Source organism: Vigna unguiculata, chromosome 2 (genome assembly GCF_037176805.1).
Source record: "Vigna unguiculata cultivar grain cowpea cultivar isolate G323 ecotype 2 chromosome 2, ASM3717680v1, whole genome shotgun sequence".
In the NCBI taxonomy this organism is placed as follows: domain Eukaryota; kingdom Viridiplantae; phylum Streptophyta; class Magnoliopsida; order Fabales; family Fabaceae; genus Vigna; species Vigna unguiculata.
In genome coordinates, this window is record NC_140793.1 from 26536181 (window position 1) to 26553897 (window position 17717).

Genomic DNA, 17717 nt, shown 5'->3' on the forward strand with positions numbered 1-17717 from the left:
AAGGACTATATGTTTCCTAACACTTCCATTTGTGGATCAAACCGTCCCACTCAAGGCAAGTTAATCCCAGCAAGTTAAACCCAGGTTTACTAACTTAAAGCAAGCTGAAATAACTAACTCTCACTCCATTTTAGAGATATTAAAATAAACCTGACTAAATCTAATCCCAGAAATTCCTAAAATAGACCAAACCAAACCAAAAAACTTGTAGGTTAAATTGAACCATGCATCTTTTACCTTGCTGCAACTTAAATAGACTTAAGTCAAACCAACCCCGAGTCCTGTTTTATAAAATAATAAGTATATCTAAAAATATTTTATTAAAACATATACGTGTATTTGTATTACATAATAAATCATTATATCTAAAATTAAAATTTATTTCATTAATATAACTTAAAAGTCAAATAGGAACTGACCATACCCAAAAAAGTTAGTCTATTTAGAATATGAATCTATCCAGACCAACACAAATTTATCACGTGGCTCATCCAACCCGAGTCGGGTTGACCCGTGTTTGACAACTCTACTCCCAAATCCAAACTTAAAATCTTGTCAAAATCATGACGTTCAAAGAAAAACTCCTTCAATATGAATTTCCCTCAAACCAAAATTGATAGTGTTAAAGTTAATACAGCATAAAACAAAAAGGCATAATTTAATTCATAATTCCCTCCATATTACCAACATATAATCATATCGGCATTTCATATTAGTTGAAAGAAACTAAAAGCTAACTTCTAGGAACCACATCTAATATTAACGACGGATCATCCAGCATTATATTTTGATGTTGAAATAATCTGGGTCGAAGTGATGCAACCGTACATAACCATCTTCACCTCCACTTGAAAAACTACAAAAGAAAAAGTTTGTATTTAACAAGACCAGTAAACGAAAAAGCCAAACAGTTATTCAGAAACGAGTAACACTAAAGTGCAATGTCGAGTCATAACTATTAGATATTCTGAGACATAATGATAATTGAAGAAAGATGCCAACCAAGGTCATGCAAAATAAGTGGAGAGCTGCATTTGCAACATATGATTTGAAATTACAATACAATCACAATAAATGTGCTACCTTACAACATTGTTCAATCTTTAGAAAGCTAATTATGAAATGCAAGGAGTATCTTCAAACTCAGTTTATGACAATTACAGTTGTATAATACAGAAAACAAATACATAATGCAGCATAAATTTAAAAGTTCCTTCTAATTAAGGGCAAATAGTGATGATATTACTAGGCAAGAGACAACTCAATATAAAAATTTCATCAGTTCATGATCAATCACAAAATCAGAACCACTTCATGTGATCACCATATTATGCATTCTTCCTACATCTAAGACTATACATTCTTCCAACATCTAACAATATCAGATTATGCGCTCTACATCTAATGACATCACCATAACTACTGTCGGAAGTTTAGGCATCTTCATTCAAGGCTATATTTCATATAAAAATATTGATCTGCATATAACCAAGTGTTCAAATGTAGACTTTATACGGTTATGAACAATCACACAAAATATGGGGCTTTGATTGATCAATGGAGTGGATCCCCCATAGAGGTACAGAGAAGTGTTTATTTTTAAACCACACATTCGACAATTATGCACAAAGTAAACACCAGTTACTGAGAATTTAAACAGTTATTTGATAAAGAGAGTGCACATCCATTTTACCAATTAGTTTAACATAATCATGGTTGTTGGTTTCTCTAACAAAACAACAAACGGTAGGTTTAAAGAATGAAAGTTAAGTGATGATGCAATACAAGAGGGAGGTTAAGGACACCGGATATACCTTTTTCCATCAGGGTTAAAGGCCAATGCATTAATTGGTCCAAAATGCCCTTTCACGCCCCCAATTTCTTCTTGAAGAATCTAATCAAATAAAAATACAAATATTAAATAAAATGACAAATGAGTATAAATTTTATATCGTTAGAGAACTAAATATAGCATACGAAGAAAAAAAAAACACATACCTTGTCATAAAATTTGGCTTCAAATTTTCCAGCACGATGATCAGTGGTTGTAACAGCTGATGCGTCCTGACCACCTCCAAGTACCACCTAGACAGGGCATGGAATTCAGAAAATCATACAAAAAGCATAGGACCGAATAACAGAAGGAAGCTAAAGCAAATAGAAGACGTACATAAAAGTGATAGCAAGGATGAAATAGATTGGAATAACATTTAGTTCGTAAATTAGATACCAATGCTAATATGCAAGAATCGGCCTTATGTGGATTGAGGAATAAATCTCTACCAAGAAAGCATGGTAATGAAAATAAATTCAACCAAGTTCCAAAAATGATAGGACACTGATTTCACGGATAAAGACTTCAATCTACTAAAAATTACTCGCATTGGTAAACGAAAAGAATATCACAAACAACACAAGGTTAACTTATTTACAATGCACATATACATACATGATCAAGAAGTGGCGACATTGCAACTGCATTGACTGGCCGTTCTGTGACATAGGTCTTGATAAGAGTCAACGTTCTAGTATCCCAAAGCTAGTTAACAATTTAAACAAACAAAAAATGGTTAGGTAAAAATAAATAAACTCTCAGAAAACAAAAACATGAGAATCAACGAGAAAAATAAATCACGGAAAAAAAAAAGTTAGTACCCTCGCAGACTTGTCCAGAGAGCCTGTAAGAAAGTGTGAACCATCCGCAGACTTGACAAGTGATGTCACTGTCTTTTTATGGCCAGATTCCTTGTCTGACTCCTTAAGCAATTTTCCCGTCTGCAAATAAATGAGAGAAATGATGTAACAATGTTACCAAACTGTAGAGGAAAGAAGAGTGTCCGGTAAAATGGAAGTGAAGTCACCTCAGAATCCCAAATACGAATAACAGCATCTTCACCAGCACTAATGATGGTTCTGTTGAGTGGTCCCCAAACAGCTCTATTTATTCGTCCCTGAGGACCCTTAATGAGAAGCACAGACTCCCCAGTCTCTGAGAAAACCAAGCATTAGAATTAACACAGCAATAGATATAGTAGCTGAGACCAAAGAAACTAAAGTCTCCATTGGTTAAACATCTAATCACACACTTACATGTGAAAAAATAAGAAGCTAGACAAAAGTAAATTTTCCCACAGGTTAAAACTAAAGTGTGTATAAACCAATTCACAGAAACTTTCTGAAACAACTTCTCTTAAAAGCTGTTTTTAAATAATACATAATCTATTTAGTTGGACAAAGTTCCTCATAAAGACTTGTAGAAAAGAAAAATGCAGTTTATACATAAGCTAATTCGTAAAACTCGTTATATAGTTTGTTCAATTTCTGTATTATGTTAACTTGAGCACAAGTAGATAAAATCATTTTATTTTCTTCTTGATTATCACTTCTATAAATCCTTTTGCAGAAATTCGTCCAAACAAACCCTAAAGATCTGTAAAAACAAATTTTTCCGTAAGCACATCGAGGAAAAACAAATCTAAGAAGGGAAAATGAAATAAACTTCTCTATAATACTTAGTTTATGGATAAACTAATTTATAACAGTTTTCAGATAACTTCTCTAAAATCTAATTTTTAAGATATGCATTAGCTTAAGAAGAAATTTATTTCATTTTCTTCTCCTTCTATTTCCCCTAAAACTGCTTAAGAAAAAATTGTTTATCTATGCTCATATTTTCTGTATTTTCTTCTTCTACACGAGTTTCTCAATAAATCTATAAAAACAAACAGTAGATCAGCAAGGGAAAAAAATGCTACGTTCGGAGGGATCCTTTGCAATGCGCTTGACATGGATTGCAGAGGGCAATTCCATAAAAGGATCAGTGGTGATGACAGCGAGCTTATCCCCGACAGAAAAATCGACAGACCGCGCCGGAGAATCAAAATTGAAGGTAAACAGCTGCTGACCGCTCTGCACGTTCCATAGCTTCGCGGTCTGATCCGCACTCCCCGTTATGAGTCGTCCAGAATCTCCTGCACCATTAACAATCAGTGTGAGAAACAATTTTGAAAAGCTGAATTGAAAGTGAAATCAATAGGAAACTTGCTTGAGACGTCGCAGCACCAAACGGCGCCGTTGTGGCCGCGGTAAGTGCCGAGGCGTTCGCCGTTGTCGGCGAACCAGACAGTAGGGTTGTGGTCCTTGGCGCAGGAGAAGAGGAGATCGCCGTCCCTGTTGTACTTGAGGAACGTGAGTGGCCTCTCGTGGCCCTTCATCAAAATCGGCCTCATCTTCGGTTAGGGTTTTACGGTGCCGCGAATTTGAGAACGGTGGTGAAAGGTGAAGCCTCTGAAACGTGAAACGCGAAACCTGAAAGAGGTGTTTGGGGAAGGGTTTTGAGATTTGAGGCAAAAGAAAGAGAAGCGCGGCAGAGAAAGCCGCTACTCGCAGAACGCAGGCACGCACAAGGTAAGGGTATGCAGTGTGTCTCGGGGGCTTAGAGTTCGCTATTTCACTTACAAATCACACAAGTAAATTAATTGAAAACTATTTGCAAATACATGAGTAATGATGTATATTTTTTCTTTATTTCGAACCATTAATTAGCTATTTTTTATTCTTATAATTATTCATTAATTAACTCGGAAAAATATATTTGTAACTTTTATGAATTTGTAGAATAAAATTAAAAAGGTTAAATAATATATATATATATAATATGAAAACAAAAGAGATATTAAAACGATATTGTATATACAAATTAAAATAAAGTATAGCTAGTATATAGAATTTGGAAATGTATAGGAGATTGGATGCATAACTGAACCTAATTTTAAAATATTAAAGAAATTAACATACAATATTTTTCTATATTTTTATGTTAATATTCGGATAATATGTTATTTCAAAATTTTATCAATTATCTATTATCCATTATTTATTAAAATGAGATTGGATGCTTCTAACTGATTTATAATTTCCTATTTTACCTTGTTTTATATTCATATTTCTTAACCAAGATTATCATCTAAAAAAGTTACTCATAAGGATTAAAAATATGTTCTATAATTATAATGATCAATAAAAAGTGAAATATTTTATAATTATTTTCAATACATATATGATTGAGATTTTTTTATTTTGACGGAAAATTACGAGAAGTTTTATAATATATTATAAGATAAAATAAAAAGTAATGAAATGATTTTTTTTTATGCATACATTTTCTTTTAGTTTCAATCTAAATTTCAATAATAGTTTACCTAACTTCGTTATTGTATTTAAATATTTAAATTTGTATTATTATGGAAAAATAGACACAGTATCTAACGAACATATTATTCCACTAGTTTGTAGATAAAAACAATTATTAAATAATATGATAAGTTTACCATTTATCAATTTTAAATACGTCTAAATTTAAAATGTTAAAAACTATCATACTAGTAAAAAAATCTAGAATGTTTGTTTCTCAAATCATTTTTTTCTTACCTTGTCTTTCAATATTGAGTAAGGTATAAATCTTTTTAAGTAAAAGTGTTATTTTCTTACAATACTAGTTTTATATAGTCTTTTAAATCTATAGATATTTTTTAGTGAATATTCGTTGTGGTATATATCTAGTGAGTAATGTCTATGGGTGACTATTAGGGTCTGACTTGCACAAATTATGCGGGCGGGTCTAGAAGTTGAACTCACAAACCTGTCACAACCATGTACGCATAAGTCCGCGGGCCGTGAATACTGTGTGGATCGGTCCGCAAGTCCGCATAAAAAAAAGAGTTAAATATGTTTTTGGTCCCTCAAGTTTCACTCAAATTTGGGATTGGTCCCTTTTTAAAACTTTTGACTAATTTAGTTTTTCATCTTTAGACATGTACACATTTAGTCCTTTTAACCAAATTAAAAGGTGTTTGAAACGTTTCAAATAAACTTAACAAAATTTTATTAAAAGAACTAAATCCACGCATTTTTAAATATGAAGGACTAAATTGGTCAAAAGTTTCAATGAGGGACTAATTCTAAATTTCACTGAAACTCGAGTGACCAAAAACATATTCAACCAAAAAAAAAAAACTTGCACTTATGTATATTAGTTACTTTTTTTATAGACTATTGCATTAACGTTTTAAATTATTATATGACTGAAAAAGACAAGTATTATGTATTTTTTAATGTGCTAAAATTTAAAGAATGCATTGTGTATGTCATAGTATGAATATGATGAAAATGTTGAATTATCAATTTATCATCCAACTTCCCAAAGTCTTTACTTAATTTTGTGAATTTCTTAAAAATTTTCAACTTTTAAACATTGAAAGTTTTATCGTAAGAATTAATTTTTTTTTTTTGAAAAATTAAAAAAATTAAAAAAGCCAGCCAGCCTACGACTCAAATGATGTACGGGGCAGGTCAATGATTTCAGCCTGCATAAATTGTGCGGAGTGAAACAGACTAACTCACGATGTGCAAACCTTATATAAGTCAGACCTAAACGGGCTAACCCAGCTCGTATTGCCATCCCTAGCAATATCTATATGTGCAAATACATAATGAATTAACTGAATATGAATTCGTAAAAATATACGGATCACAAGTGAATCAATCACATAAATATGTGTCTTCTGTATAAATATTTTAAATATTATCATGGATTGTAATTTGATTATGACGATCTTGACATAAAAATACATGTGATAAGTTAGAAGACTTTGTAACAATAAATTAGGGCAAAAGAAAGTAGCTTATATTATATACGTTGATTTAAAATTTTAATTATATTTTCATAAGTGTAGAATGTTAGATCCAATATACAAAATAATAAAACACAATTGAAGAATGTTTAAATTAAAAAAAGGTGACGTTATCACCTTAATGCTAAACATGTAACTATAATCTAAAACATTAAATTAATCAAACAAATGTGAATATATATATATATATATATATATATATATATATATATATATATATATATAAATTTTTGAATGTAAAAGTATGTCACATATTTTAGTTAGGAGTGAGTTTGGTTAAAAGTCAATTTTACGGTGCAATGTCTCTTTTTTTTTTTGTTAGACAAGTTAATAATTTTTTTTTAATCAAGGATTTTCTCATTTTACTTATTTTAGTGTGTCAATTTTTGTAAGGACTTCTACGACACGATTATTACGATATTTAATCGATAGAATTCATAATTTGTAAGATTTTTTTTAATATGATAGAAAAATTCAGCTAATAAATTTTGTGATTGTTAACTTATATATTTTTTTTATAGCTTATTAGTTTATAAATAATCCGTTAAGCTTTTTCTTAGAGTGGAAGAAAGAATTTGAACTTTTGTGTGGATGATATATATAAATATAATACCTGAATAATGTATGGACTCTTTTTAAGCACTTTGTTGACATTTTTCTTTTTCTATATATAATTTTTTCTATAGTTGAAATTATGCTATTTTATTTATTTTCCTTTTAATTTTACCCTGTTAAATAAGTTTTGTTTTTCAATTATTCTTTTTCATCCAGAACGTTCGAAATTTTGTTTAAGGAAATCAATTACAGCACGGCCCAAATTGTTAATATATTTTAGTTTAATTTGATATGTTCACCATGATAACGTTATTTTCGGTGATTGATTGAAACATCATCTTTCTTCACTACATTTCTTCAAGTTTCTGTTAATTTAAATCTGTATTTCGCATAAATCTACATTTTAAAAAAAATTATCGGATTAATAATTTTATGATTTATTTTTATAAAAAAAACACATCAAGTTATTTGAGGATTGTTTTCAATTCATTAACGTGTGATTGTCGATTAGTTATTTTGTAAAATGCGACAAAAGGTAAATAATATCTTAGTTTGATTTATAATTGATGGAATCTTTCAACTCACTCAGGTTGACATTGATGTTGATAACATTTTCTAATTAATTGAAGGTAACATTGCTTTGGTCTACTTCAACTTCATCAAGATGAATTACTTATATCTTATATTTTGTTATATATATATATATATATATATATATATATATATATATATATATAGAGAGAGAGAGAGAGAGAGAGAGAGAGAGTATGAATAAAATAGAATAAAATAACAAGTTCCTCTTCTAACATATCTCTTATATCTATCATATATATATATATATATATATATATATATTATCTTTCATATTTTTCATAATCTCTCAAAAATCTCAACACCCACAATATTTCATACTATAATTATATGACCCATAATATTTCATATTGTAATATGACTCATAAAATTCTATAAGTCTACATCAAACTTTGAAGATCAAAATTTGGAATTAAGCGAATATTTAATGTACCTTAAAAGTTGAAAATCTAATTTAATTGAAACTATGAAAATGGAAATTGTTAGCAAGAGGGATTTTCCATCTATTATATTATTACTGTTAAGTAAATTTTAAAAAAATGCCATCATACTTTTTAATGCACTTTTTTCTAATATATTTTATACAATTAATTAAATTTGTCTAAATTATAAATTTGTACCAGTCTAGTTCTTTGTGTAATGAATATTACGATATTTTAATTCTTAATAAGCTTTAATTAGAGACTATGGTCCTTTCCTATACCCGTTATTATCTATCATATTTGTACTATATGTCCCTCGGTCAAGCGGCCAAATCTAATTCTTAGGCCCATCGGCCAATGTTGAAAAACTATTACATCGAACGGTCAAACAGCCTAAGAATAAGTTGTTAGACCATCGGTCGAATGGGCTCAATCAACTAACCGGGCGATCTTTAAACTATAAGACTCTCGGTCAAACGGTTAAACAAGTAAGTCATGAACAAATCATGTTCATGCCCACCGGCCCATCGGTTGCACCTGGTCGAGCGACACGAACCCTCGATGGCATACCGGTCGATTGAACAAGTACGTGTAATACCTAACTATAACACAATATATGAACCAACCCTCGGTCGATCAATCTCTTTAGACTTCTGAAGTCCCTCGAATGTGTCAGTCGGTCGGCTAGACGTTCATGAAAGGTTTTATTTATCGAAAACAGCATAACTAACCCGACCAAGCGGCCATCGGTCGCATTATCAGACAGCCAATCAATCGAGTTAATTAACGTTAAACAAGTCTATAATCCTGATTAAAAGATCATTGGGCCGTGATTAAGGAACCCTAATCACAGGCCCACACAGAAAACTATAAATAGGGCCCAAAGGTAGGTTGGTAAGGATCTTAATTTCGCATTTATTACAACAGACATTTTGATACACCGATCGGTCCTTTCTAACTTAAGCATCGGAGTACTTTAGACAGGTACCCCGATCGTCAGGAGTGGATTTCGCTGAAGTTACAGGAGTGGAAGAAGGCAGTGCAGGTCGAAGAGGTTCTTAGCAGGCACTTGGCCCCTACCCCGAAACATTTTGGCGCCCACCGTGGGGCCGAGCAGTCTTCTTTGAGAATATACCCATATGGTGACCACGAGGAACCGAAACAGCAACATGGACGGAGGAAGAGTGGCTGATGATCAAGCGGACACTAGAGAAATGATAAGGATGATGCAACAGAGGATGGATGAGATGCAGAGGAATTATGAAGCGCAGATGCAAATTTTACGAGAGGAGAATGCCATCCTAAGGCAGAAGGAGGAAGGAATCCCGTCGACGCCTACCGTACCCGACCCAAACAGGTTAAGTCGTGTACAGCAGCACAGGGACGCCGAACGGGTAGAGAGTCGCCTCCCCCCTACAAGACACGAGCAATCACAACCAGCTCGGATTGAGAAGACACAGGCTTCAAGGGGAAATTCGTCACGCACGGTGGCGGAGAGCTCAGGGGCGAACGACGGGGGCCGCCCATCGCGCCAACCGATCCCCGCGTCGGGATCCTCCCCCTTTACTTCGTATATCTTGGAGACGCCGCTACCGGAGAAGTGGAAAATGCCGACATTTGACAAGTACGACGACACGACCGACCCAGACAATCACATGCGGGTCTTCATGCATCAGATGATGTTTCACGCCGTCAGTGACCCCATCTGGTGCCGAGTCTTCTCAACTTCGTTGACTGGGGAGGCGTTGGAGTGGTTCTCCGAGCTATCGGCCGGTAGTATTGACTCGTTCGCCACATTGAAGGCAAGGTTCGGCACACAGTTCGCGCCCCTGAAACCGGCCATTCTGACGGTCGATAATCTGGTGAACATCCGACAAGAGGATGGGGAATCGCTGAGGAGTTACCTAGATCGGTATAATCGGATGTCGGTCAAGATAAAAGGTCTCAGCGACGAGATCGCGCGACATCACTTCTCTTACGGACTCCAGCCGGGAGTTTTTGCGGACAAGATAAGCCGTAAGAAATCGAAGACGATGGAGGAGATGAGGGAACGCGCGGCCAAATTCATACAGATGGAAGATATGCAGGAGTTTAGGGTAAAGAAGAGGGAGAAGGAGGATGCTGCACTCCCAAAACCGATCACGCCTAGACCGAGCAAACCCGTAGCCCGACCCACCGAAAGGAAGCCGCCAAAGTTCACAACTTACACTCCTCTGGCTGTTCCCCGGGCCAGGATCCTGCAAGAGGCCTTGAGCGCCGATTCGCTCCCCGCGGTTAGGAAGAAGTCTCCGCCACCCGATGCCGACGGCAGTAAACATTGCCAGTACCATCGGACAATCGGGCATACCACCGAAGAGTGCCACACGCTCCGCGACAAAATAGAAGAGCTCATCCGGCAGGGGCACTTGAAGAAATACATTCGACAAGATCGTCCCCCGCGGAGTCCGGTGAGGAACCGAAGCCCGACGAGGAGAGTCCCCCCATCCCGATCTGAGAAGAAGAGGGAGCCCGAGCGCGAGAAACGAAGGAGAGGACCATCCCGATCACATCGGAGTCCGAGAAGGAGCCGCAGTCGTAGCCATGATAGACCCCTGAGGGGATACATCAATACCATCTCCGGAGGGTTCGCCGGAGGAGGGTCGAGCTCCGCAGCTCGCAAAAGGCACGTTCGGGCGTTGAAGTCGGTTCATCTGGTCGAGAGGAAGATCCGTTCGATGCCTCCCATCACATTCACGGACGACGACTTCAAGGCGTCCGATCCCGATCATGATGACCCGATGGTTATCTCGATAGAGGTGGCCGAGTATGGGATCGGGAAGGTGTTGGTCGATCAGGGAAGCTCTGTCAACATCCTATACTGGAAGACTTTCCAGAGGATGAACCTCTCCGAGGACCTGATTGTACCATACAATGAGCAGATAGTAGGTTTCTCGGGCGAGCGGGTCGACACGAGGGGATATGTGGACCTTCGTACGAGGATCGGCTCAAGGAAGGACGACGGAGAGGTAAGGGTTAGATTCCTTTTGGTTGAAGCTAACACCTCGTACAATGTATTGCTAGGGAGACCCTGTTTGAATGCTTTCGGAGCGATCGTGTCTACCCTGCACCTAGCCATGAAGTTCCCGTCGGACAGAGGGACAATTTGCACGGTGCACGCGGACCAACAAGTCGCCCGACAATGCTATGCCGCGGGATTGAGGATTACTCCTTATAGTCGCCTGTGAAAACAGCACCGCTCGAAAGTAGCGATGACCGACCTAGACCCCCGAACGAACACGGAGGATCGGTTGCAACCAGAAGGAGAGACCAAGGAGATCCCGATCGGGAGCCAACCAGGACAGGTCACCAAGATTGGGGGAGCCCTGAGCGCTGAAGACGAAGACCTCCTCAAGACGGTGATCTTGGAGAACAAAGATCTCTTTGCATGGTCGAGCACAGACATGCCTGGCGTCCACCCAGATGTGATGTCCCATAAGTTGGCCATCTTCCGAGAAGCTCGTCCGGTTGCGCAGAAGAAGAGAAAAATGGGAGAGGAGCGGAGGAAAGCGGTCGAGAACGAAGTCAGGAAGCTCGAAGGAGCGGGTTTCATCAAGGGGATCAAATACACCATGTGGTTGGCAAACGTCGTCATGGTGAAGAAGGCGAGCGAGAAGTGGAGGATGTGCACAGACTTCACGGATCTCAACAAAGCCTGTCCGAAGGATGCATACCCGCTGCCTAGCATCGACAGGCTGGTAGATGGAGCCTCAGGACACAACTTCTTGAGTTTCCTAGATGCCTACTCAGGGTACAACCAGATCCCCATGTATGGCCCGGACAGGGCTAAAACGGCGTTCATCACCAACCGGGCCAACTTCTGTTATGAGGTCATGCCGTTCGGCCTAAAAAATGCCGGAGCAACGTATCAGAGACTGATGGACCGGGTCTTCAGGGAGCAGATCGGTCGATCTATGGAGGTGTATGTTGACGACATGGTCGTAAAGTCCCAAACAACCGACGATCATGCACGCGATCTCAGGGAGGTCTTCCACCAGGTGCGCAAGTACAATATGCGTCTCAACCCTGAGAAGTGTGTCTTCGGGGTGCCGGCAGGGAAATTCCTGGGTTTCATGCTGACCGCCCGAGGCATAGAGGCAAACCCGAACAAGTGCGCCGCTATTGTCGAGATGAGAAGTCCAAAAAACCTGAAAGAGGTCCAACGGTTGATGGGGCGACTGACCTCTTTGGCACGTTTCTTACCCAGGCTGACGGAGAAGGTTAGGCCGATACTGAAAATTATGAAGAAGCAAACAGCAGAGAAATGGGACGATCAGTGTGAGATGACGTTTCAGAAGATAAAGGAGATGATCAGTAATCCTCCCATAATGTGCCGACCGGTAGAAGGATTGCCTCTGCAACTATACCTGTCAGTATCGGACGACTCAATCAGTGCAGCCTTAGTACAGGAAGCCTCGGAGCAGCGGCCCGTTTATTTCATCAGCCGAGTATTACAGAACGCAGAAACGAGGTACCCGCAGATAGAGAAGATAGCATTGGCGCTATTGACGGCCGCGCGCTGATTGCGCCAATACTTCCAGAGTCACCAAGTGATTGTCCGTACCGATCATCCCATTGCCAAAATACTCTGGAAGCCCGACTTAGCTGGTAGGATGATCACCTGGTCGGTCGAGTTATCCGAGTTCAGTCTTAAGTACGAACCTAGAGGATCCATCAAAGGGCAACATTTGGCCGACTTTGCAGCTGAGCTCCAAGGATCGATCCCCCTATCGGAACATATTTGGACTCTCTTCGTGGACGGGTCATCGAATAAGCGTAATGCTGGAGCGGGGATCGTCATTGAAGGACCAAACGGCTTCACGGTTGAGCACTCGTTGCAGTTCAAGTTTAAAGCCTCGAACAATCAAGCAGAGTATGAAGCGCTGATCGCCGGGCTAAGGCTAGCAAAAGACTTAGGAGCGACGAAGTTAAAATGCAACACCGATTCGAAACTTGTGGTAGGACAGGTACTGGGAGAATATCAGGTTAAGGATGATTTGCTGCTCCAGTACTATCATAAAGTTGTTGAAGCCATGAAAGAATTCGAAGAGGTGACCATCCATCACATCCCCCGAGCGGAAAACACCAGAGCCGACAGACTATCTAAGCTAGCGGAAGGAAAAGAGAAGGGCCAATTGAAGACAATCATCAGGCAAACCCTGATGAGACCAACAGGAGAATGTGCTGCAGCAGATCGGTCGGCAGGCTGGATCGGGGAGGTGCGAGAACTTTTAAAGAGATGCGAGGCTGGCGAAGAGATCAGACTGACTGAGGGAAGACGAGCACTCCGGTTCGTGATCATCGGAGAAGATCTATATAAGAGAGGCTTCACAGCGCCGCTCCTCAAGTGCTTATCAGCAGACGAAGCGGAGTACGTCATGAACGAGGTTCATAACGACATTTGTGGAATGCACACCGGTCGGAGGACGATGAAAGCGGGAATACTCCGAGCAGGATACTTTTGGCCGACCATGGAACAGGACTGCGAATCCATGATACGCAAGTGCGAAGGATGTCAAGCCCATGGAAATGATGTAAAGAGGGCTCCGACCGAGTTACATAGCTTAACAGCTCCATGGTCGTTCGCTCAATGGGGCATGGACATCGTCGGACCTTTCCCGGTTGGCCGAGCGCAGAAGAAATTCATACTCGTAGCAGTGGACTACTTCACCAAGTGGGTCGAAGCAGAGGCTTTGGCTAACATCACCGCTCGGCAAGTCCACTCTTTCGTCTGACGCAACATCATATGTCGTTTTGGCCTCCTCCACACGATCATCATCGACAACGGCCGTCAGTTTATCGACAAGAAGCTGAAGGACTTCTATAAGCAAGTGGGAATACGGCACGTGACCAGCTCGGTCGAGCATCCCCAGACCAATGGCCAGGCTGAGGCCATGAACAAGGTTATAGTGGCTGAGTTGAAGAAAAGGTTGGGACAAGCCAAAGGAGCATGGGTTGACGAGCTGCCACAAGTCCTTTGGGCCTATCGGTGCACGTCGCACGGGACGACGGGGGAATCTCCCTTCAACCTGACATATGGTACTGACGCCATGCTGCCAGTCGAGGTAGGGGAGCCAACTCTTCGGCGGGAAATGCAAGATCTCGAGGTGAATTGCGGACGACTGCGCAAGGAATTAGACTGGACGACCGAGCGAAGAGAGCGAGCAGCCGTGCGAGCCGAAGCATGCAAGAGAATGGTGGCTAAAAGGTATAACGCGAAGGTCAAACCAAGAAGCTTCGTCAAAGGAGATTTAGTATGGAGGAAAACCAATGACGCCCGAAAGAAGTCGACACAAGGAAAGCTAGCGCCAAACTGGGAGGGCCCGCTCCGCGTGACCGAGAGTCTGCAGAACGGAGCCTATCGGCTGGAGTATCTGAGCGGCAAAGGAATACCTAACACGTGGAACGCATCGCACCTCAAAATGTATTATAGTTGACTATGAATAAAATGAGCGTTTCACGCAACCTCTTCTAACCAGCTAACCAATGGGGCTCCCTACGGGACCCGAGCAAAGCCTGACCGAGGAGATGCGGACTTCTAAGAGGAAGTCCCACTCCGTCAGCACCGATCTAAACGATCTAACTAACCCTACGGGTAAATAAGTGACACGAGCTGTCCCAGCCGATCGGGGTATCACACCAACGATCTAAACATTAAAATTGAGCGCACAAAGGTCAACCATACAGAATAGATAATCAAAACAGCTGTACAAGAAACTAACAAACGCGCGCCGGTCGTCTGGTCAGTTTAATACTAAGCGCAGCCAAACAGAATTAGCAAGTTAAACAATTACACGACCGATCGCCAGCGCTAAGAAACAGTAGAAGTACGGCCGATCGCCAACGTCAAACAATAAACGAACGAAAGCAGGAAAGAGCTAACAGATGAAATAAACAGGGAGCTAAAAATTTACACAAGTGTTTGTCAAAAAATAACCTAATAACCGAGCGAATGCGATCAATCGAAGGATCGATCGGGTTCGATCGGTTATATCAAAATATACAAATAAAAATAAAAATCAATCTTCTGTAGGAGGGTCATTGACCTCGTCCAGTCGGTCAAATACCCTCTCGATTTTCCCGTCAACTACTCCCATATGCACATCGAACCGATCGGGAGAGCATTTGTAGTAAAAGACCGCCAAATCGACGGCACTCTGGAAGCCCGCCTCATACTGAGCAAACACTTGCTCATCGGCCACTCGCAGCTCGGCCTGGAACTCCTTCGCCTTCTTCTGCCAGTCTGAGGCCGATCCGGCGGCAGCCATATGCTCTAAGGTCAGATCGTCGAAGCGTCGTTGAAGCTTGCGAAGTTCTTCGGCAGCTTCACCCGCCTTCGCTTGCTCAGCCTTCGCCTGATCGTCGGCGGCCTTTAGCAGTCCAGCACACTTGGCTTCAGGTCAGGTGCCGACGCCTTTACTTCGTTCAGCTCTGTCTTTGCCGCTGCCAGCTCCTTTTCTAAGTTCTTCATTCTGCTCCGGGCGGGGCGAGGAAACTTAGTATATAAGGCTGCAAGCCTAAGGGTAAGCTCCCGGGCTGTCCGAAGGGCTTCCTCTTCGGACACATCCTTCAGTGCATCCGTCACTCGAGGTCCCAGCTGGAGGGAGACCTCTTCGTCAAGGCGGACATCACCGTCGAGGAACGCGCCAGCCAGGGATCCAGATGTCTCCCCCTTCTTGCGCTTCTTGGACAGCCGGCCGGTTGGGGAGTCGTCTGTCTTGGATTTCTTCCCCTTGTCCGCAGCAGCAGCAGTAGCGCCCGAACCGGGAGGCTTCACGATGAAGCGAGGTCTTGAAACGACACCAGAAGCCCCGGTTGGAGCGGTTGCTGCAGGAGCGCGACCGGTGGAAGGTGCGGCAGGAACGCTCTGAAGAGGCGCCACCTCCTCAGGAACATCTTCTTCCCTTCGCCGACTCTTGGCGCGAGCTAGAAACTCGGTGTTAGAAACGGTCGTCCGGGCCATAATTTCTGCGAAACAAAAAGAAGATAAGTTAACTGCAATCAAAGTAACGATCGGGAAGATCAGAACAACTAACCATAAACCGCCCTCGGTAAATCCGGGGAGCGGAGGCATTGGATCAGCGGTCGCGGGGGATCTTGTCGGGTAAGGTCTTGAGGACGACCAGGTCAGCCCGCTCGGCCGGGGTCAACCGCTCTTCAGCCCAGGCATCAGTAGGAGGGGGAACGCCGTCCAGTATAATGGAAATTTCGGTCGATTCTGTTCATCGAAAATAAATCTCCTCCCCTTGCCAGGAATCGCGACCTTAAAAAAGCCGGTCTTGAAACCCTTGTAGGAGGCGAGGTAGAGGGTGAGCAAACTCTTGTTCGCCCCGAGGAAGGAAACCCAACCCTTCGAGGCCGTCGGTCGAGTCTTGTAGAAATGAAGGAACAAAGGCATGGTGGGTGTCAGGCCGGCCGCCCGACATAGAACGTCGAACGCTTGCATAGACGCCCACGCGTTCGGGTGTATCTGCGTCGGTGCGCACTGAATCTGACGGAGGACTGCCATCTGCCAATCGGCAAACGGCACGGTCAAACCCAAGTCATGGAAGAGGCAGGCATACACATAGAAGAAATCTAGCCTCGCCTCTCCCTTCCCGTGGCACACTCTCTCGTTGCCGGCGCAAACTTTGACTCGAAGGAACCCATCTTCTACCTCGTCGCTGAAAATCCTGGTCCGCTCAACCAGATCCCCCAAGTCGTTGCCCCAGCGAAACCTTGTCGCGAGTGTGCGCGACTCATAGGGAGCCCAGTCATATCCTGGTATCTCCGGCAAATCGGCTTCCTCCCCCTCGTCGCGGACGTCGATGCCTATGACGTCCCCGCTCTCGTCAGAAACAGCGACCTGCTCTACCGCCTCAGCGACCGGTGGCTCGACATCAAAGCTGCCACTTAGGAGGATTGGGGAACCTGTTGCGCTCGACACTCCCCTGAGCGAAGTCCCCGACTCGGACGAACCAAACAAGGCGGAAACCGACCCGGCGCCCCCAGACCACCCGACCGCTCCACCCGACAGACCATCTGAACTCGATGCGCTGGAAGACATTTTTACCTGCAAGCAAGAGAAGACGATCGGAGATTCGGCTAGAAAGAGAAAGGAAAACGTGAAAATAACGACAGCCACACAAACCTATTTATAGGGGGGACCATGGGACACGTGGCAATCCCAGAACCCTACGATCACATTCAGATCGACGGTCCATACGTCGCGACGCTTCAAATCATAACTGCTAGGCACGATCTACGATGCAAGATAACCGTTGGGACGCACGGACGGTCAATCGGCACAACGGCTCTAGTAAACCTCTTTGCTTCTTCTCCATCGCTCGAGGCTGGGGGGGCTTGTGTACTATATGTCCCTCGGTCAAGCGGCCAAATCTAATTCTTAGGCCCATCGGCCAATGTTGAAAAACTATACATC

General features: G+C 41.7%; 4 protein-coding genes across 4 annotated transcripts; 3 read left to right on the forward strand and 1 right to left on the reverse strand.

Moving 5' to 3' along the window:
• Nucleotides 1–569: 569 nt before the first annotated feature.
• On the reverse strand, nt 570–4440 carry LOC114174096 (eukaryotic translation initiation factor 3 subunit I-like). The gene is made up of 8 exons (XM_028058847.2): nt 4046–4440; nt 3756–3971; nt 2862–2989; nt 2656–2775; nt 2450–2539; nt 1999–2085; nt 1815–1894; nt 570–856 (listed from the first exon to the last, which is right to left on the reverse strand). Exons 1-8 carry the CDS (start codon nt 4227–4229, stop codon nt 781–783), a joined length of 981 nt encoding a protein of 326 aa, XP_027914648.1. The 5' UTR covers nt 4230–4440; the 3' UTR covers nt 570–780.
• Nucleotides 4441–9429: 4989 nt separating this feature from the next.
• On the forward strand, nt 9430–11484 carry LOC114174577 (uncharacterized). The gene has a single exon (XM_028059412.2). It carries the CDS (start codon nt 9430–9432, stop codon nt 11482–11484), a length of 2055 nt encoding a protein of 684 aa, XP_027915213.2.
• Nucleotides 11485–12909: 1425 nt separating this feature from the next.
• LOC146888476 (uncharacterized) lies at nt 12910–14031 on the forward strand. The gene has a single exon (XM_085670119.1). The coding sequence runs from the start codon at nt 12910–12912 to the stop codon at nt 14029–14031; it is 1122 nt and encodes a 373-aa protein (XP_085526245.1).
• Nucleotides 14032–14190: 159 nt separating this feature from the next.
• On the forward strand, nt 14191–14733 carry LOC146888477 (uncharacterized). Its single transcript, XM_085670120.1, has one exon. It carries the CDS (start codon nt 14191–14193, stop codon nt 14731–14733), a length of 543 nt encoding a protein of 180 aa, XP_085526246.1.
• The last annotated feature ends 2984 nt before the right edge of the window (nt 14734–17717 follow it).